This window comes from Rattus norvegicus, chromosome 1, assembly GCF_036323735.1.
Source record: "Rattus norvegicus strain BN/NHsdMcwi chromosome 1, GRCr8, whole genome shotgun sequence".
NCBI lineage: Eukaryota > Metazoa > Chordata > Mammalia > Rodentia > Muridae > Rattus > Rattus norvegicus.
Window position 1 is genome coordinate 54438164 of NC_086019.1, and position 21107 is coordinate 54459270.

General features: G+C 46.9%; 1 protein-coding gene across 15 annotated transcripts in view; it reads right to left on the reverse strand.

Moving 5' to 3' along the window:
- Positions 1-21107, reverse strand: part of Pde10a (phosphodiesterase 10A) — a 452326-nt gene that overhangs the window by 124821 nt on the left and 306398 nt on the right. Inside the window, exon 1 of one of the 15 annotated variants that reach the window (XM_039089184.2) lies at positions 14264-15958. The exons of 12 other annotated variants lie outside the window; for them this stretch is intronic. Coding sequence is in view for 1 of the 3 variants with exons in the window: in XM_039089177.2 (XP_038945105.1) it covers positions 13988-14003 (16 nt within the window). In the remaining 2 variants the exon portion in view is untranslated. Of the gene's footprint in view, positions 1-13943; positions 15959-21107 lie in introns of those variants that run through there. 2 more of the 15 variants (XM_039089177.2, XM_039089181.2) reach the window with 2 other exon arrangements.

Below are 21107 nucleotides of genomic sequence, written 5' to 3' on the forward strand. Positions count from 1 at the left end.
AAGTTGACAACCAAGAACAGCCATCAGAGTCATGGTGATGGATCCTCGAAGCCAGGAAGGGCGTGACCGAGTCCTGAGAAATCCAGCTCCAGGCCCAATCCAGCCACAAGCAGTTGCAAAGCTTTGCTTATGGGTAAAGGCTTCTCCCCACATCCCCCCAAAATACAAGGACTTGATACACTGACATTTTCTAGAAAGAACTGCATCAAAGGCTTGGGCTTCCCCCAACTTCTGGGCCAACTGTACTCACAAATATTTCTAGTTCTAATCCAAATGCATCTTCCACACAGTGACCTCAGGGCCTCAACTGAGGCAGTGTCCTCTGCTGTGATCCAATACGTGTCCACTCGTCACCCTTCTTGTAGCCAAAGGGCCCTTAAAGAGTTAGAATCCTTATGTGTAAAGCACCTCGTCTGCACATAAGTATCCCCCATCTCGGCTGGCCCACCTGGCTCTTCCTCAGGGAAACAGGGATACTGCAGAGCCTGGACCATTGTCTGTCTCTCGCTTGTACTGTTCTTCTAATAAGGGCCATCTGTAACCTTGGGGTTAGTCCTTATCATAATGAATAAGTCAGACAACCTGTGAGTTACCTACACAAATGATGTAGGAGAGAAAGATCTGGAAGGCAGAAGCGTCAGGACATCACCTGTTGCTGTCATACCCTGAGACTGAGGTCCATAGAGAACTGACAATTAACAACTCTAGTGGGGCTGCTAATGCCTCAGGCCAGTGCTTCTCAGACTACGACCGTCAGAAAACCCAGTACTTATAGCTAATAACAGTGGCAAAATTACAGGTAAGGAGCAGCAGTGAAATATTTTATGGTGGGGGGGTCACCATAACATGAGGAAGTGTAGCGAAGGGTCCCAGCATTAGGAAAGTTGGGAACCACTGCCTTGGGCCTTATAAAGGATTTAGATCACCCTACAGGCAAAGAGCCATGACCATCTGGTGGTAAGAATTTGCAACAGAGAGTGAGAGAAAGTAGCCCTAAGTATCATCAGTGTAAAAGCAGAGCGGACGTGGTCACTAGAACTGCTGTGAGTGTTTCTCATTCTGCTGAGGACATGAATGAAAAATAAAAGGACTTAAGTACACATTTCTTTGTTTTCTTCCCTCCTCACTCCATGGCATATTCAGCTTTTTATTCAAAGTACACGGTGTGAAGGGGAAAGGCCTACGCTGGGAACCTCTACACCCTCTTTCAAGGAAAGGGGCAGCCTGCTCTGGGTTGCAAAGAGGACTGTGGCAGAATGGCCTTCTTGCTGTCTGGAGACTGGGTGTGGCCTGCAGAGATGTGTATGGACGCCTGGTTGACAAGCGGTGAGCTGTGATGGTTGGTTTTACAATGTTAACTTGACCTGTTCTGTGTCCTTGATTATTCAAATCAAACACCAAAATGGCTGTGTAGCTGTCTTTTGAAGTCTACGGATGAAGGATTCGAGAATGCACCACCGAGGAATATGCTTTCAGCACATCGACTAGCAGAAGCCGACATTTGTTGAGGAAAAGTGTTCTCCTGGAGCTAAAAAGTCAGAAAGACAGCAAAACTCCACCGGAGTGATTCCCAATGCTTGTGGCATGCAAATACACACTTAGCCAAGCCAGGCAGCTGCTTATCCGGCCAGTTCCTGTCACACATGTACTGCTCTTTGTCCAAATAGTCAAAAATAAAAATGGTAAAATCTTGCTTTCTCTAGTTCTTCAGATCCACTCTCTAGGTAGATCTCTACATACCAATTGGGTAAACCTATATTTCTCTCATTGAGCATGTGTGGATTTGGTGTGTGCAGTTTTCTTATAGAGCTCTGTGTTTGCCCAGAAAACATGCCAACCTATGACCTAAGAATAACCATGCGGGAACTGTGGTATTTGACATGGCCCGCCTTCCAGTGGTCCTATCTTGGAGATGCTGTGAAGTGGTGGGCCTGTTAAGAGGTGGGGCTCTGGAGCAGGATTAATGTCATAGGAGGTGTATATGCCACGAAAGAGGATTGAGGGAGCCTGGTCTTTGTCCAGCCGTGAGGTCGGCAGGTCACTCTGCTACACACAGGCAGTGCTGCCTTGCTGTAACCCAGATGAAACAGGAGTGACTAAGCCCTCTCCAAACCCTAAGCCAAAAGCAAGCCTTCCTCTGTTTATGTTGATTACCACAAGCATTTCACTTCAGTAACTAAAAGCTACTAACTACGGCAGTCACATTATCTTAAATTTTTTTTGCACAGATAATTAGCGTGCAGCCAAAATTTGAGACGTCAGCCCTTTGAGAACCAAGGTCTTCTTACGCACTCGTGAGCCTGTTCAGGTTCTGAGGGATGGAGCACCACCACTAAAGGGAGTGGAGCGGAGCGGGGAGAGCTATCCTCAGACAGTAGAGCTTTCAAGCACGGGGGAGGGAGAAGAAAGGTACCAGCGCCAGCATCTGGGGGACTGAGGCTGAATCCTCTTCTGGTCATACCACGATGCAGAGTGGAGTAGACATCCGTTCGGTACATAATTACGAGGGATAAACGGACGCGTGCAGGATGGAGGCAGGATGGGGGTGGGGAGATCACCACCCTTTCCACAGTGTTAATGGGAAGAAAGCAACCAGAAAAAAAATCTAGAAAAAAACTACAAGACAAAAAAAAGTGAGTGAAGTTAAATCCAAACCTCAGATTCCTCAGGCTCAACCCAAGTCATACCAAATGGTGAGTCCCTCTAGTCTGGGTTTATGGCAATATGTTATTTTCCTCAGTTCCTACATGGCAACATATATGTATATATGCATATATGTATACATGTATATTAATATATATAATATATGATATATAAGTATATATGTATATATATATATATCACTATACATTTTTAATATTTATCCCTTGAATGGATAAATGAAGTTCTCATTCAGTTCATCCCCTCCTTTTACTAGCTAGACAGACTCTTTAATCATCACGTATTTTATCATATAAAATTAGAAAGAAACATCAGGCTTCACAGATTCATGCCCAGCCATCAGGGGCTGGCTGCAGGATTCCCGGGGCTACCTGGGTGATCTCAGGCTAGTCTCTGAGGAAGAAAAAGCCATATCCATGGCCAGGGGACAGGTGGAATTATTTTCATAGACTGCCCTGGAAGTAGGAGGGATTGCAAACTGCTCCATGACTTATGGGTTCTACAAACAGCACCAACCAACTGCCGAAATGTCCAATGGGGTGTTAGATGCCAGGAAGTTAGGTACATCTCGTGTCACCGAGTCGGCAGAGTGCCGTATTTAATGGCCCTTCCTCTGCATAGAACCATGTGTTAGGATGATGGCAGACAACCTCAGGAAATTGACTGTGAGCCCATCAGCAGGTGTCCAGGGTGTTCACAGGGTCTCTCTAAATGTCCTCTGTGAGTCAGCCAGCTTCCTACTCGCCTGACTGGTGTGGAGGAACTAAGGTGCGAGGCACTGTTAGAAAAATATGAGGTCATGTTCATGTTGCCCAGGAAAGGACAGTTCATTTTTGGCCTTTCAAAATACAAGCTATGGGCTTACAGAGGCTGCGTGAGGTTAAACAGCTCATAAAGGTCTCCGCAAACGGAATGCATTGCTCAAACAGTGTGAGTTCAGAGATGTCTCCGATGCCTGTCAGACTGTACTGAGCTCCGGGAGCTAAAGCCGAGATTTATTGATGGAGGACAAGATTTATTACAAAACCTCTAACTTTGATTTTTGTCATCACACACATCTCTAAACAGCTGACTAACGTATTTTAACCTACATGGGCTTTTAATTTATGAATTAGAATATGCAGGATTCAGCTTCATTATGCCTCGAATTTGACCTATTTCCTCGGATCTTGGAAGTTAAGCGGAGGCAGGCATGGTTAGTACTGGGCTGGGAACCAGGACACTCTAACTTTCTTATCCACTAGAAGTGTGTCTTCTATACATAAACATAAGTGGATACTGTTCTTAAAGTGGACAACTGCTTAACTCCTGGTCTTTAGCCTTTAAACGTCTTTTCATCTTTCTGACAAAGGGAAATGTCCTCTCTAGTACTTTCTGTTAGAGAAACGTTGTTTGAGTATTTTTTTTTTCTGGAAATGAAGTCAGTTCTGGCTCCATTGTTTCTAGCCACATTCCAAACACGAGTGGAGCAAGCTGTGTAGTTAATCACACATGGCTATGTTTCGTCATCTGTTAGACAGAGTAGGAAAAGGGCGTGTGTGTGTGTGTGTGTGTGTGTGTGTGTGTGTGTGTGTGTGCATGCATGTGTGTGTGATCTTTTCATGAATAGAAAACAAGTCTCCAACTTTTCGACTAAAACCGTAGCTTCTCTCAATTTCTGTCTTTAAGAAATTGGGGCCATATGCTCATGTTCCCAGCCACTGTTCCAGGCAAGATGTAAGAAACATGGAGGCGCTTAAATATTCCCCCTATTCGATTTAGCAACTGAGATGGCAATTTAACAGCTCAAACAACACAAACAAATAGACTCCAATAAACACTTTCTCCCAACACGACACCTCCTGAGAGCCTGGCACAGCACAGAGGGGTGAGTACCAAGTGGAGACTGCAGCATCTGATGCTCAGAGAGTAAGTTCACCTGAGCGTGCATGAGGCTCTCTGGGAAGCCCTTCTCCAGATGAACTGAAGTCGCTGTGAGTCTGCAGTGGGCCAGGCTGGAGCAAGCAGCAATGCAGTCCCCTGCAGCATGAGAGGCGTACAGCTCGCAGCAATGAGTTGTGGATACACCTAAGGACCTTCTATTTAAAGAGGCGTCCACTTCTCTAAGAGACACCTCGGGTGCACGTGGGGTTATCAAGTGGTTATATTGAATATTCTTTAGCAAATGGTAAACATTTCCCCGCCTTGAGCAAAGCATTACAATGTTAGCTCACCAAGCTCACAAGTCCAAGAGCTTCATATGTCATAGAGGAGACACGTGTGTAGGAGCGGGGGTAGGCGCTGGAACCTCACTCTGCCGCTTGCTAACATAACATTTCCATGAATGGCCCGCCTACGCGACAGTCTCTGCGACTGCTCAAGGAGATCATCTGAGGAGGCTCCGGCATGGTCCAAAAGCAAAGGGATTACTCAGCAGATGCTTCAATCAGACACTCATGAAAATGCAACTCTTCGAAAAACTTGGGGAAAAAAATATCTCACTGTCCAACCAATCCTCTGGGACTCACTTGCTTTCCCGTAACTGCAAGGCTAATGGAATCAAACAGGTTTCCATACTGACCAGGCACATCAACGTATTTGGCCACTTCTCTACAAACTGTTGAAGCTCAAACAATACAGACTTCTTCAAATGCACACACACGCACACATACACACACACACACACACACACACACACACACACACACAGAGCTGCACCACCTGTATACGTCTCTATACAGCAGCTCGTTCTGCTTCCCAGATAAGGGCAGGAAAAAAGAAAAAGGTAAGATGATGCCAAATGACAACGGATTTCTTGTCAACCCAACTTCTGATGCTTGCTGTGCTTGTGTGGAATCTCGAACACACAACCAGCACATGCTAGGACGACAACACACAATAGGACAACATTAAGTGTTCCTTCACCCACTCATTCCTTTAAGGTTCTACCATTTTACATTGAAAATGTGCTGGTCGGGGCTGAAGAAGTAGCTCACTGGTTAAGAGGACTGCTAGCTCTTCCAGAGGACCCAGGTTCTATTCCCAGCACCCGCACAGAGGCTCACAACTGCCCACAACTCCAGCTCCCTATGCCCTCTTCTATCCTCCATGGGCAGTAGGCAAACACGTGGTATACGGACATGCATGCAGGCAAAACACTCATGCACATAAAACTTTTAATATTTGAATGTGTGGCTATACTTTTGCGAACACTTTATCCCTTTATTAACCCAAAGATGGACAACAATAGAAAAGAGATTGAGGACATATGGATTGCTCAGTGGTAGGGGGACCTGTCCAGCCTGTGTGCAAAACCTGGGGCTAAGTACCCAGCACCACAGAAGAAAGAAACAAAGCTGGTGGTGGTAAGGAAGGGGAGGGAGGGGCACTCTCTATCTCAGTTCCAGAGCCTCTGCAATGTGTGTGTGAACTGCAGGCTAACTAGAAAGTAATGGGGTGGGGTTGGGGGTGAGGGGTTGAAACAAGCCCGATCATTTGAGCAACAAAAGACAAAATACCAGTATGGTTAAAACACAGTCTCCAAGTATACGTTTAAGGAGTTAGTTAAGTAAAGCACGCTTCAAAATGAAAGGTGTTACCTTTAAATATACCTATTCTGTCTTGTTTTGGTTTTTACTTCAAAACTAAAGATTATGAAGAACAATGGATTCTTTTGACTATGCCTGGAGAATTTGGGTTTTCAGTTCTGTGTGATGGAGCAACAAGGTACGACACTTAATTACAGGGGTATGTTATATAAGAGTCTAGAAGGAGTTCAGAAAAAGAAGGCAGAAGCAAGGGGTACTTATATACAGGGACATTCTAGTAGCTAACAGCTCATTTATTTGTCCCCCCCCCAAAAATAAAAGTCCTATAAAAATTACCACCTCCATTATACAGAGGAGAGAACTGAAGGAAAGACATTCAAACCCAACCTTTGCTTCCTGATCACAGGATAGCCACAGGAATAGAGACACTTAATGAGTCAAACTGAGCCGTGATGCGCGTTCAAAGCAAACAGGAGGCACACAGCCTTTGACTTTTCCCCAGCACCTTCTGAGTGATCCTGTGAGCCCATTGCCAAGAACGCAGCTTCCTTTTTCTCTACCTTAACACATATGTTTGAGGCTATTGCAACTGTGAGGGTGGCGTAGGCTTGTTATGGCTATTTCCCATCAAAATATTTAAATCAAAATAAACCAGAAAATGAGACTGGGTTGCTTTCCCAGATCCGTCTCGTGACCTTACTCGTCTGGACCATAGAGGCGAATAGGCAGAAGGGCATTTTGAAGTGGGAGAGGAGGAGGAGCAGAGGGTGGCAAGGAGCACATGAAGTCACAGGATCATACCTAACTCTTCATATAACACTAGTCATGTGGCAGAGACTCACACCTAACCTTCCTATACCTAAGCCCAGGTGACCAGCACAGAGGGCTTTTCTTCTGCAGCACCAAATCCAACAGAGTTCCAGCTTTCCTCTCCGCAGATTTCCAAAGTGCCTTTGTTTCCTCTTCAAGGAAGAACCTCAAACCTGGAGGTTTCAGTTTTGTACTGGAAGCAGAGCGGGCGTGGTGGTGGGCAGCGGGCGCGCGCAGAAGCTGCCTGTTGCTGCCTTCTCTCTGCACAGCCAGCCCTGCTGTAAACCGCTGTGACCCAGCTGTTCTCTGACATCTAAAGCCCAGGTTTCCCAATAACAAGCAACACAGCTGTACAGACCGGGTCGCCAGAGACTTGAACTGCCGCAAGCATTACTCATCTGGCCCTGCCCTGCTCTGCGGTGTTGGCCAAAAGGCGGTGTCAAGTTCACCTCACCCTTGGGACTCACAAAATGAACAGCTCAAACAACTCATCACAAAACATCTAAAACAAACAGCTTTAAGTAGCTGGTGCTATACCGTGGTCTGATTTACATTAAGAATGTTATCTACGCACCCCCCAGCCCTGCCTTTATTGGGTTTTATGCTGTTTACAAAAAGAAACTAAAATCTACAAAACTGATCTCCCCCACCCCACCCCACCACACAATATCTCAATTTAAATGTCTGTGATTTATCTTCAGTCTGAAGAGATCAAATATCTGTCTGGAAAGATTTGGTCACATATAAAACCAAAAGGCTTAAAAATGCCCGCAGAATGCTAGTGATCTCAAAATAAAGCCTCTAATGTGAGGAGAAGGAGCACAAACTCGGGACACTGTTACAAACTTAACCAGGAGCCACGAGTACAGCTCATATACAACAGGCATCTGTGAGTCCCAAAGTAAGTCCAGGCAAAGAGTGAACGTTGGACCCACGGAGTGTCGCGATGTTGTGAAATACGGTATTCCCAGGGTCTCAGAGTATCAGTCTATGGATTCCTCCTCACAGAGAAGGAAAAAAGAATACCTTTACCATGGCGGCATATGGCAAACACCATCTCAACCTAGTAAGCAAATTTAGCATCGCCCAAAATAGAAATGACATTATGGGATAGTGCAGCAACCTGCAGAGCTGAGCCACGTTCTCCCACACGACTTGAAAGAGATGTGCATTGACAGGGGTTGACGGAGGTGAGCCTGCCGTGGGAAGACAATCAGGACCCTGGAGTTGTCCTTATCCGGAGATGCTGAATGACTGTCTCAAAGACAGGCTTCTCAGGTGATGGGTCAAGCTAGTGCCTGATTCTAAAGGCAGCGTAACCGGGTGACCCAAGCCCCCATCGGGCTGTTCCTTAAACTCTGACCGCCTCCTTAAAGGCTGAGCACTGTATCTTGCCTGTACCATCCTAGGCCCCTTGGTTCCCACACTCTGCCCCTCCACATCTTCCCTTTTCTGATGTGCTCCCCTACCCTGCTGTTACAGAAATGATGGTGTATCCCTTGCTTGCCTTGTTACTGAAACAAAATCCCTGACAAAAACAACTTATGGAGCGAAGGGTGATTTGGGGCCACAGTCCCAGGGACATTATCAACAGAGGCACGGCAGCTGGTCACACTGTGCCTACAATCAGGAAGCAGAAGGTGGTGTTTCTTCATGGTCTTTCCCCTTTTTATTCTTTCTGGGACCCCAGTACATGGAATGGTACTGCCTATATTCAGGGTGCCTTCCCACCTCAGTTAACACAAGCTAGATGATCTCTCAGAGATGTGTGCAGAGGTTTGCTTCCATGGTGACCACAAACTCCATCAAGTTCACAATCAGGATTAATCATTACAGATCCACACTTTGCCATCTGGACCCTCGAAGGCGACACTTTGAGGCCTTAACTTCCTTCTCCTCGTCTTTCCCCCAGTCCACCTTCAAAAGTCCACACTAGCTTTAAGAGTTCTGACACTGTTCAGCGAGTCTACATGTTTCTCATATTCCATGGCACACAGCCATTCCAAACACTCTCATTCCAAAAGGAAAAGACAGAGGAACAGCAAGGAGAGCCTGGGCCAACACAAGATCAAAACCCAGGAGGGAAAAGCTTGCAGTTCCACTGTGCTGTCTGGGGCTCATGATGGAATCCTCTGCGTTCCAAAGGGAACACGAGAGAGGCATTCTCCTCTGGCTCTGCTGCCTGTAATACTCACATGCAGCTGTCTCAGGCGGCTTCCAGTCCATGTGCAGTGGTCCTCTGTAGGCATCCATGGCCTTTACAACTCCAATGCTCTGGGGTCTCCAATGTTGACCTGGGATTCACCTTCATGGCTCCTTTGCCTCCTTGCAGGAACTCGGTTCCTAACACAGGCTGAGTGGCCTCAGCAGCTCTCTGTAACTGTAGTGAAAGACTCTACAACGCCCCTCATTCCTGCACCTTTCATGTTACTAAACCAGTACCACACGGACAATGCCGCCCAGTTCTGATGACATCTTAGGATGGAGTCTCGCCCTGTTGGACCACAGCTGCACTGGCCTTTATATGCTGACCCTGAGTTCTTTGGTCACTTGTTTTTAGCAGGGAACCCTTTCAATGACTCTCCCACTTTGAGACCTCTCTGCAAATGGATTTGTATTTCCACAAGATGAAGCCTTTGAAGAGTAGGGTCTTGCACTCGGGACGTCTTTCCCGTTTTTCCAATGCACAGTACTGGGTTTCTTTTGAATGTCACTCCTGTCTCCAATAGTTACAGACTCTTTGTCATCTGCACTCCTTGTCTAAAGCCTAAAACTCCCTCAGCAAACATCTTTCCCCACCACCGTTGGCACTACTCTCACATTTCTTCTTTACAATTTGCTATCTCATGCCGTAGCCTTCGGGCGAGCAAGCACTGGGTAGTAGCTATTACCCGAGTACCATGCTGCCTGGAATCTGCCCTGCCAAATCTCTGCACCTTTTAAAGTCATCCTCATACAAATTCTTGTGAGTACAGCACAGCCAGATTCCTTGCCAGAATATAATCTGAATGGCCTCTATTCCAGAGTCTTTGCTTCTCTCTACATTTCTCTCAGCCTTCTGGTCTACCAAACTCCTACTAGAACGTCCCATCAAGCTCTGCTCTGTATTCCATAGCTCAAACCTCAGCCCCAAACTTTTTCACCTTCCTCCCAAACATCACTTCCAAAGAACCATATGGACAACATTTTCACCTCAGCTCGTCGGTACCCACTTTCTCCACTAGTGGCTTTTCTCCTTGCCATGCCAAAATACCAGACAAGGCTGACTTAAGAAGTGAAGGGGTTGTTTCCCTGATAGTGCCAGGGATTCTGCCCATCATGGAGGGAAGGTCTGGCAGCAGAGCCCATTACATCCAGAGTCAGGTAGCAGCGAGTAAAGAATGCTTAAGCTCAGCTTGCTTTTTCCTTTCATAGTCAAACAAAATGGCTGTTCATGGGTCTGGAAGCTTAGAAACCCAAGCTCATAGCGTCAGCAGACCTGTTCCTGACACAGTGCTATTCCTGTGTCCTTGCCTGGTAGAAAAGGATGGCAGGCTCTCTGGGGCCTCTTTCCAGGGTGTCAAATTCCATTTATGATAGAGGCACCTTCCTGGCCTTCAACCTCCCAAAGAGCCCACAATTTCACGCCTGTGGCTTTGGAGATTGCGTTTCCACAAGTAGGTTTGAAAGAACTCACGTGTGTTTACATCAAGGTAATGTCCCAAGTCCAACATGTGATTTCCCTCCAAAGCCTAATCTTGGAGTTGTATGAGCTAAAATTGGGTGCCTCCATAGGCGTGTTTTCCTGAAGGCAAACGCATCAGGAAGTCTTGTTCACTGTGCCTTTAAATGTATCAACAACTCCCCCTCCCTCCATTTCTGAGTGGCCCTCCTGAAACCCACAGGTCACCATCCACCCTTGCTGGTCGCCAGCCTCCTACTTGTCTCCTTCTCGTTCTCACCCTTCTACTCCAATTGAGTGGATGGAACACTCTTAGTAAGTGATGAAGTCACTTCTCAAAACCCTCCCATGACTCCCCGTCTCCACAGAGTCCCTCGAGGGAGCTCTCGCCGGTATGGCTTTTCCTGATGCCTCTAAATATTACAGCCATGCTCACAAGCACAGCCTGTGCTCGCTGCCTCTCCCGCCATAGGACCTGGCTCTTCAGCCTCCTGCATGCCCCACCTGCCCTGAATCTCAGCTCACACTTCATCGTCCTATTTCAACCTTTTGAAATAATTAAAATTATGACTATATTCTATATCCTTACCATGAGTCTAGTATATCATCTGCATATCTTATTATTTTTGTATTTTCCTCTTTCCCTAACAGATATCAGGGAACTGGTATGTGTGTGCACACATGTACACATATACTCAAATAACTGAAATATGCGTGCATATTCATGTTCACTGCTTTGCTCCCATCCCTAAGAAAAATGCTTGTCAAAACAATCAGCACCAAAAAATAATCTTCTACTCAAACTACAATGTGGCATATCACGTTTGCACGCACAAACACACTCAAACACAGGTGCTCTATCCAGTCATGAGTTAGGAAAGCGTACCCCATGGATGACATTTTTTCTTAACAGCTAGTTCCATCCAATACAGAGGACTAGAAGGCATAAATCCAGTCTTAAATGCTGAATTAGTCACAAAGTTACCTCAATCCCTAAGTTACACACACGAGTGGGAACCAAATTCAACAATGGCTGTACTTGTACACAGATATTTCTCCACTTAGAACTCAGATCTCCGTCACAGAAACATCTTCTCTATGTAGGTGGCCTCAGATGATTAGCATGAATGCATTATTAACCTAAAGGGCTCCCTCAACTGAAATGTAACACAAGAAGATCAGGAAATATTGCACCCGGCAGAAGTAAAGGCACCCTAAAGAGTGACTGCCACGTTACGTATTCCAGTTTATTCTTCTCTAGAACTCGATAACCGTGGACACGATACCAAAATAAACTAAAGCAAAAGATTTAAAGTCAGGATGATGTCAGGTGTCCATATGGTTTTAGACACATCCTTCACGGGGCCTTAAGTCCAATGAGTTGTGATAGAGTGCAAACAGAAGCCAACAGAAAAAAAGTCCTGGTACAAAAGAAAGAAAGAAAGAAAGAAAGAAAGAAAGAAAGAAAGAAAGAAAGAAAGAAAGAAAGAAAGAAAGAAGGAAAGAAAGAAAGAAAGAAAGACAAGAAAAGGCAACAGGCTGTGTACAGCCCTACATGCCATAGTATGGTAGCTGTCCCCTACAAACCAAGCAAGCGCAGGCAGTCCCCCAGCACAACTGCCTCTTAACAGGCATGTGTAACAACCCAGTTCATTTCTTTCTCGGCTTTGGCTAAGAAAAAGAGCTTGCTGGTTTGATCTTAAGATGCCAATATAAGCTTTAACAATTATGCAATCCTTATATAACCAATTATATTTGAGGATGGTATAACTTTTTTCTGACTTGTTATTCACACCCGCTCTCCTTCCAGATCTTCGAGAGAAAAAGACATAAATGATACCACAGAGTCCTAGAAAGTAGGACCTAGGTGGAAAGCACTAACAGTTGGCTGTCTAGATTTCTTTTGAAGCAAGGAAAATTAGAAGCAAATACAGTTAGCAAATTGTGTCTAGAGTTTTCCAAATTTGGACAGCCCTCCATTCATTTAGGCTGTGGGCACAACACTGAATGCCTATTGGATGCCCCTTTTGCAATGGCTGCATCCTCAGGGTCGAAGTGTTGGAACCGATGCTGACAAGCACCACAGAATTTGTTCTCAACCTGTGGGCCACAACCCTTTGGGGGTCCCTTATCAGATATCCTGTGTACCACTCATTTGCATAGCTATTCATGTATAACAGTAGCACAATTCTATGGTTAGGGGTCACCACAGCGTGAGGAACTGTATTAAAGGGTTGTAGCAATAGGAAGGTGGGAGACCACTACTGTTAGGATTCCTTTGAAAATGTAGTTAACGCAGAGACGACTTTTTAAGACACGACTTGGAACATGACGAATGCTCAGGAAGTGGTTCTGTGGATGGATCCCTTCTGTTTCCATCAAGCACATATGCTGGGTAAAGTCAACAGATCCACCTTTAAACAAAAATCACTTCCTTCCTGTCGATTTTCAAACAGGTTGAGAAAATTACTAAACTCCTAGCTACTACCACTCGGAACCCTGGCGCAGGAGTCAACTTGGAGAAAAACAAAACAAAGTGAGCTTGCCTGTGGCTCCCTTTCGGTCAGGCCATCATCTCTGCTGCTTGGGCGATACCTCCAGGTCTCTGTAGGTGGGTATTTCCTTCTACTTCCTCCTCCCTTCCAGTTTCTTCTCTCCAGCCCCTCACGAGGCAGACAGAGCCACCATCAATACTCGCAGGCTCACCCCAGCCCACACACATTACTCTAGCCCATCCGCTTTATTCTGCTCATCTCTGAACTAAGGGGGTAGCCATGAGCACCCTGAGAGGGGGCAAACAACCAGAGTGAATTTCACGCCAGCCATCTCACTTCCGGGACAGCCAGTGTCCCCCAAGAGTAACCAATAACTGTCCCGTTGAAAACAAAGGAAAACCAGAGCAAGCAGTTAAACGGAATCCACGGTAAAGCACAAGCCCTTGCCTTAAAAGGCAAACAGATCTTTATGTGCAGTCCTTGTTCTGGGCAGCTCAAGCAAGGGACACTGGGATGGAGCTTTCTCTGCTACCAAACACAGTATCTGCAGGCCTCTCTTCTCTTCCCTCAGCCCAGCTCTTTCCAAGCTCCTGTCTGACAAGTTCCTGGGCAATTAGTTTGGGGTTTCACTTTTGTCACCTCCTGAGCTCCTAGAGTCACGGAGGAACCCTAACGCTACCACTGTTTCCATCACTAACCCATACTGGCAAGATCGCATCGGCTACCAACTGGTCTCTTGAGACAGCCACTTAAAGAATCTGTCTTGAGACAGGCACAGTGCGCGCTTACCAAACACGCGTTTCTATGATGATGAGAACGAGCAGCTTCCTCACCAAATAGTTTTTCCATGCCACATGGAGCAGGGAGGCCTTGCTAGCCAACAGCTCAGGGCGCGTGGGCTGCCCCCTGGGCCTCATCAGCAGCTCAGCTCTTGGGTTTGGCATCAGTATACAGACGTCCCCAGGAATGTGGCTTTGCCCAAATCCTCAGAATCCTTTCTTTCTTTCTTCCTGGACTGAAAGGCAACACAGCACCAGTGGGGTCTTCCACTGCTCAGCTCCCTCCGGTCAGGTTGACCAACCGCCCTCCAACAGACTCTAACTGCTCACCTCAGGTCCCAGCTTGTTCCCTTCACGCTGCTGACATCACAGCTGACCCTGGAATCTTCACCTCACCACACCCGACATGTCCCTGCCCAGCCAAAGGCCTCAAGTGAGGCTCCAACACCTTGCCGCCAGTCACCTTCACTCTTTTAGGGAGCCCATAGAGGAGGACACATTGGGTTTTCAGCACTACAGATTTGGGGAGACATTGCCAACATGGCCTGCAGCCTTTCCAAGAGGCTAACGGCTCGCTGGGGAAAGGGTGGCCCTCCCTCCAGCGTAGTTCTAAAGAGGCTGTCTGTGATGCTGCAGTGAATGGCTTCTCTGTGAGGTGAGGTTTGGGGGTTGGACTAGAACAGTCTGACGAGAAGATGAGAAAGCACCTTTTGAGACGCTGCATCTGCTCTCCACTGATCTCCTGTAGAAAATTGGCATTCATTCCCCATCAGACTTTTCACTAGCAAGATGTGTGTTCTACATGGGTCTTGAGACGTCTGCATCCAGCCCAGACCTTATCTATCCACACTCGGCTGCCTTTAAATACGTTTAGGCACAGTCCTATCAGATGTAATCATAGGTTGGTATTTTACACTGGGTGTAGAATACACATCTGTAATTGTATCACGTGGGAAGCTGAGGCAGGATCTGGAGTTCAAAGCCACTTTCAGACTCCTAGAGAGCTCAGTGTCAACATAAGCTGTACAAGACTGTCTCATAGAACAAAACAAACCAAGGTACTGGCAAAATCTTGCTCCTACTCTGTCCCCTCCACTCCTGCTTGATGAGTAAAGACTGAACTCGTAGGACTAGCAGATGTGGAAAGAAGGATCAGCCACATGCAGCCCACAAAGTCTGCGACATGTTCTCAAGAATGTGTAAAGCACTAGCAGGCCCAGCATCGAACGCTTCCTGATAGCTAACTCAGGAGACTGAGGCTGGAGGAGTTAGAGTTCAAATCTCCCTGGACTTTATCAAAAGACCCAGCTCCCATTCTGCACCCAACCCAAACAAACAAACAAACAAACCAACAAAAAGTTTCAAAAGGGGAATGAATGAGGGAGTGGGAAGAAGAGAGGAAAGGAATGGGAATGGTGGGTTTTTTTAAGACCACCTGCCCCATCTTTCTAATACAATTCAGAAGAAAAAAATGTATTTTCATTGTTTCCCTGAGGATGTTGCTTCTGTGCCACACACTTGCTAGAAGTCGGCTTCATGGTTCGTCTTAAGTTTATGGGCAGATGCTTTCTCCTTTCCGGTGGCCTTTATTATTTGCTCCTAGTTGCACTGCCTACTCAGTGAGAAGCCATATGTGGGTTTGTATTACACTGCCTCAGAGTGGCCAGAAAGAAGGAATTCCGCAATGAAACGGCCTGATCTAAGTAACTACGTTCAACCTGGCTTTGCCCAGCCTGCAGTAATTACATACAAGATAACGGCAAGCAATAGAGAAAGCTCTGTTTTAAAAACAGACACGCAGGCTAGATGGGACGGCACATGCCTTTAATACCAGCACTTGAGAGGCAGAGGTAGGCAGATCTCGAAAGTTCCAGGACAGCCAGGGCTACCCAAAGAAATGCTGTCTCAAAACAAAACAAGGAGTAACAATAACTACTAAACAAACAAACAAATAAATAAATAAATAGACACGGGGCCATTATATAAGTTGCCAAAACAAGTTTGCCTTCAGTTGTGATCATTCAGCTGTCTTCTGGGTTGCTTTCTGATTCAGGAAAACCCCTCTCCCCCACCCCCACTCCCACCTCCACCTCCACCCCACCCCCACCCCCACTCCCACCCCCACCCCCACCATGGCCTCTGTGTATGTGGGAAGGTGGTCTGTGTGGGTCTGTCTGTCTATGTCTGTGTGTTTGTGTGCATCTGTATGTGTGTGTCTCTGTGTGTGTTATGTGTCTGTGTGTGTTATGTGTCTCTGTGTGTCTGAGTCTCTGTGTGTCCGTGTGTGTCCGTGTGTGTGTCCATGTGTCTATGTGTCTTTGTGTCCGTGTATCTGTTCATGTCTGCTGAAATGCATATGAAGAGACCAGAAATCAACATCAGATGTCCTCCTGCTCTCCACCGTATTTTTTGAGACCCGGTCTCTAACTGAACTAGGTGCTCGATTGGCTAAACAGCATGTTCTAGGACCTTCCTGCCTCTCCCCTTGCCCTTGCCTCCAGTGCTAAGAGTGTGAACATGCACCTGCCGCACCCAGCTTTTCATGGGTGCTGGGAATCCCAGTTCTGGTCCTCAGGCTTGAGTGTCTGGGCCCTCTGCCAACTGAGCCATTTCCCAGCCCTGCGCTGCTATCTACTGCTTTCGTCACTCCCCCATGGTCTGCAGCACCCTCCACAGCCTTTGATGGTGACGCGAGGAACACACGTGGGAATGTGGGCTGTGGTAACCTGAAACAGAGTGGGGAGCCAAGTCCTCCTGACCCAGCGTGGTATCACTGCCTATCCTGTTCCCACTTCTAGATGCCACCCACCCTCATGACCCACCCGCACATCCCCACCATCATACCCCTTCTCAATAGAGCAGCCTGTGGGAGGCGGCCTAGAGAATTAGCCTATTTGCCTCTATGACTAAAGTGTTTTGATCCCTCCTGGGGGAATTTTTCAATTCTAATGGAAGATTCCTGGAGAAATAAAGGCTCTGTGAGCATCCTTGCAAATGCATGGTGGTTTCAATCTCTGTGAGACAGAGAGGGAGGAGCAGAGACAGATCTACCAGGAAGCTAAGTGTCAAGGCCCCACACTTAAGTCTGGGAATGGCCTAATAGTGAGTGGAGATTCCTAAAATTCACAAAGAGGGGTAGTTGAGCATTCTTTTTCTTAAGGTGAGCACATGCTCGATAGAAGTTCAAAGCCCAGGGCTTCTGAGTCATATCTTTGAAAAGAATCGGGCACACTTCAAAGATAGACCTGTTCTGTGATGCCAACCTCAGACTCGTTACTCTTTTTGTGGGACCGTGGAAGCTGTTTATTCCAGAATCTGAAGCAAATTCAGGCTGAATTTAGAAGGGGGTAGAGAAGGAGTCAAAACAGATTTCATCTTTAAAGAGGACAAAATGATTGACTTAGAGCATGCTGTGACAACTGCTAATGACCTGCCCCCCTTCCAGATGTGCCTGGCGCTGATCAATAGGTTTCTCTTACAGACTATCAGTGCTTAAATGAAGACTCTATGTGAGAACTCCAGGGCTACAGGTATGGGCTGCAGCCCATGACAGCTCCTGCTGTTTGTCATGATTTAGCACTGTGCAGTAGTCAAAGGTCAGGGAGGTTGTGACCCATGCAGTACAACGCAGGAAGTGGTTACAACATGAGGGGCAATGGTTGGTAGCACAGTGACACCTCCAACACCCCAAGGCAGCTGGAGGCATTCTAGGGAAAACAGGAAATGACTAGCGAGTATATCCAAACAGCAGAGAAATATTTCAGACAACGGGAGTCTTCAAGACACTTCGTTCTTCCTAAGACACTCCCAGTTCCTCCCACACTGTTCAGATGTAGCCCTTCGCCTAGAGCCTGGGGCATCCCGAAGTCTGCATTAGGAGCAGTCACTCACCCACTGAGGCCCAGCACAGAAACTGGACCCAGCATGCAAAGAAAGGAGCATATTCAACACTAGGCTTTGTTTTGTTTTGAGGTGCTGGAATTGAACCGTGGGGCCCTATGCTTGCAAGGAAAGCACTCTGCCACCGAGCTGCCCGGTGCCTTTACATGCTGTTTCAGAAACTGCATTTTCTTTACAATAAAAGGAATCTGACTTCAAGGTTCATTCACTAAGGATTAAATAATAATAATAATAATAATAATAATAATAATAATAATAATAATAATAAAAAGGTAGGATAAACAAATAGTGGCCTGCCCAGCAAGGCTGAGCCAAAGCTAGTATTTAAAAAAAAAAAAGTTACCCTGCTAATGGATATTTCTGCTTGCTTAGGCCAATTCCTACAGAGCCTGCACCTCCAAGGATATGCACAGAGTATAGCAGCCAAGAATTTACAGAGAGGGACGGACAGATGGTTCAGCCAGTGAGTAAGAGGATGGCTGTCCTCTTAGAGGACCCGAGTTCAATTTCTAGCACCCACACGGGGTGGCTCACACATCCATAACGCAGTTGAAGGGATCTCACACCATCTCCTGCCTTCCATGAACATTGTCATACATGTTATACATATACATGCTCTCAGTCCACACACACACACTCTCTCTCTCTCTCTCTCTCTCTCTCTCTCTCTCTCTCTCTCTCTCTCTCAAATATTGCTTGGGATTCTCAGAGAAAAATGTACATACAGAATCCCCTGCCCTTATTAGAATCTATATTCTCCCACATACCATTCACATGTATACTGCATGCCAGAGTTAACCATGAATTTTTTTTTTGTGACTATACATTTAATGGCCTTCTTCCCGCATCTGTCAGCATCACACAGCACCCGGCAAAGAGTAGACCCTGAAAAAATAACTCCAGTCAATGAGTCACAGTCTGGAACATTACAATTCTCACCGTCATGGCTTCCCAGTGCTGACAATCGCCGAGCCCTATCTAGGAATCAGCAGCCTCTCAGCTCCGGCCTGCTGGCTAACACAGCCACAGAATGGTCCTCTCACTGTCTTAGAAGTCATACTGCAAGATCCTGTTTCCATACAGTCAGAAGTGTGGAAGGCAGACACATACCCCAGGGTGTTCTTGGTAGCATTTGTGGCAGAACCGAATATGAAGAAGCAGGAGTGTCCTAACGGGCCAGGAGACACCTGCCCACCCACAGAGGTTCCAAGCTGACCGTTCTCTGCGTGCGTAAGTAGAGAGCTGCTCTCGTGGGCGCTGCGATCATGGCACAAAGGAAGAATATGAAAGAAACCATGTCTGTTTGAAGTGGTGATTGCACAGACAGAACTCTGGACATGTATAGGAAGACAGTAGCGTGGTCATGTGCACAGGGAGTAATTTCTCCTCCTTCTCTGAACACAGGGCAGGTTGAGCCTTCACGTAATTCCTATACAGAGAGTAAGGAAGTCGAAAGCGGAACTCTGTGTGCTCTCAAGATTAAACTCAAACCTCCAGGGATACAAACCAGAAGGTTGGGTTCTGTCGGGGGCCACTCCCCTCCCTCCCTATCAGCTCTGTGTCCTTGCTTCCTTTCTCAGTTCCCTCCTGTCCACCCTCCCTGAACTCACTCCCAGGATGCTCTCTCCACACCAGTCCCTCCACGCTGGCTTCCCTTCCTCCTCTGAGTCTCCCTCATCCTTGCATGGTCTCTAAGCTCCCAAAACCCACTTTGAAAACCAAAGCCGGAATAGATTCTCACAGATGCACTGCGCGACCTGTGTACAGCACAAGCCAGAGTTCTGCCCAGCCACCCACTGCCCAGGGAGACTCTGGCTGTGGTTCTCCTTTGTGCCTTAGTTATTCTAATGATAAGTTTCTTGTACTTCTCGGAATGTCTCACAGTTCCCCCATGCTACTTCCCTTAGCCCAGTCCTTCCCTTCCTATTCCAGTATTCGGAGTACAAGGCCACGCCTCCTCTGCACAACTGCCACGCCCCATCCCTTGATGGATCTCCTCAGAGAGTGTCTCCTGGAACGGCAACCATTTCTTATAGGCTGTGAAGGCCCAGGGCTTCAAACTCTGTACACCCGAGTGATTGAAAACTTTGAAACTTTAGGGATGAGACCAGAAGGTCGGATAGCTCAGAAGGCGGGGAAGAGAAACCTAAGACTGCAGCTGAAAGAAGCAGGTTCTAACCAAATCTTCCCAGTTCTCTCTGTTACAGCCCCTTCATCAGCGTGACACTGGGCTGGCTTAGTTTCTCTCCCTGGATCCCTGTTCCAAGGTAACTACTCTCAGCCCCTGCTTTGATCTCGGGATCTTGTAGAGAGATGGGCACAGCGCAGGTGCTCACAGAGGCTGGCTACATCATAGCCGAGGGGGTCGGATAAGGAATTCAGAGCATAGGCACAGTGTTCAAAGTCACACATGTGTGACTGGCAATCAATGATTAACATTGTTAGTGAGCATGGCGACATAAACAAAACACTTTGCCTAGAGCCTGCCCAGGTAAATTCCCAAAAAGGAAAGAGAGCCTTGGTGCCGGCATGCAGGAGTGAGTGTTCATGGCACAATAAACACTACATCTTGGTAACCTAAACCATCAGATGCACTGGCATCCTGGGGCATCCTCCCCTTCTGTCCCACTAAGATAACCATTCAGGACATCACCAACCACCAGAGCCAAGCATGGACGGGCACAGGGTAAATTCTGTCCCCATTAGAGCATGCACCTCATTCCCTTCCACCCCTTACTAGCCACAGAAAGTCACATGATCGCCAGCATAAAAGTGCTAGGAAATGTGACCTTCCCCCAAACCCAGGAGAATAAAGGAACATCTCATCACTGATGTCTACAGTGAGAACCGGGAACAGTGCTTAGAGCAGGCAAGGGAATGGGCTATATAGTTACACAGAGGCTGCACCAGGGTTGGCAAGGCAGAGGAGAGTGGTAAAGCCAGCCTGGGGTAAGGCCAGCCAGGGGTAAAGCCAGCCTGGGGTAAAGCCAGCCTGGGGTAAGGCCAGCCTGGGAAGGCACCTGTGATGTGAGAGGAACAAGCCAATGCGGGGTCCAAGCACAGAGTGGCTAGCTGCTCATCCTGTGCTTGCAGACACATAAGGGCTGGAAACCCAGAGGAATAAGAGAGTTAAGTCTGTCCCTTAGTTAAGATTATTCCTGCACCAATTCAGGGATCTTCCTATTCCAATAGGAACTGATGTGTTTATATTGTTGCTACCTTGTCAAAATTATGCATGTTTTATCTTTTTTCGCTACTTTGGAAAATTAAAAAT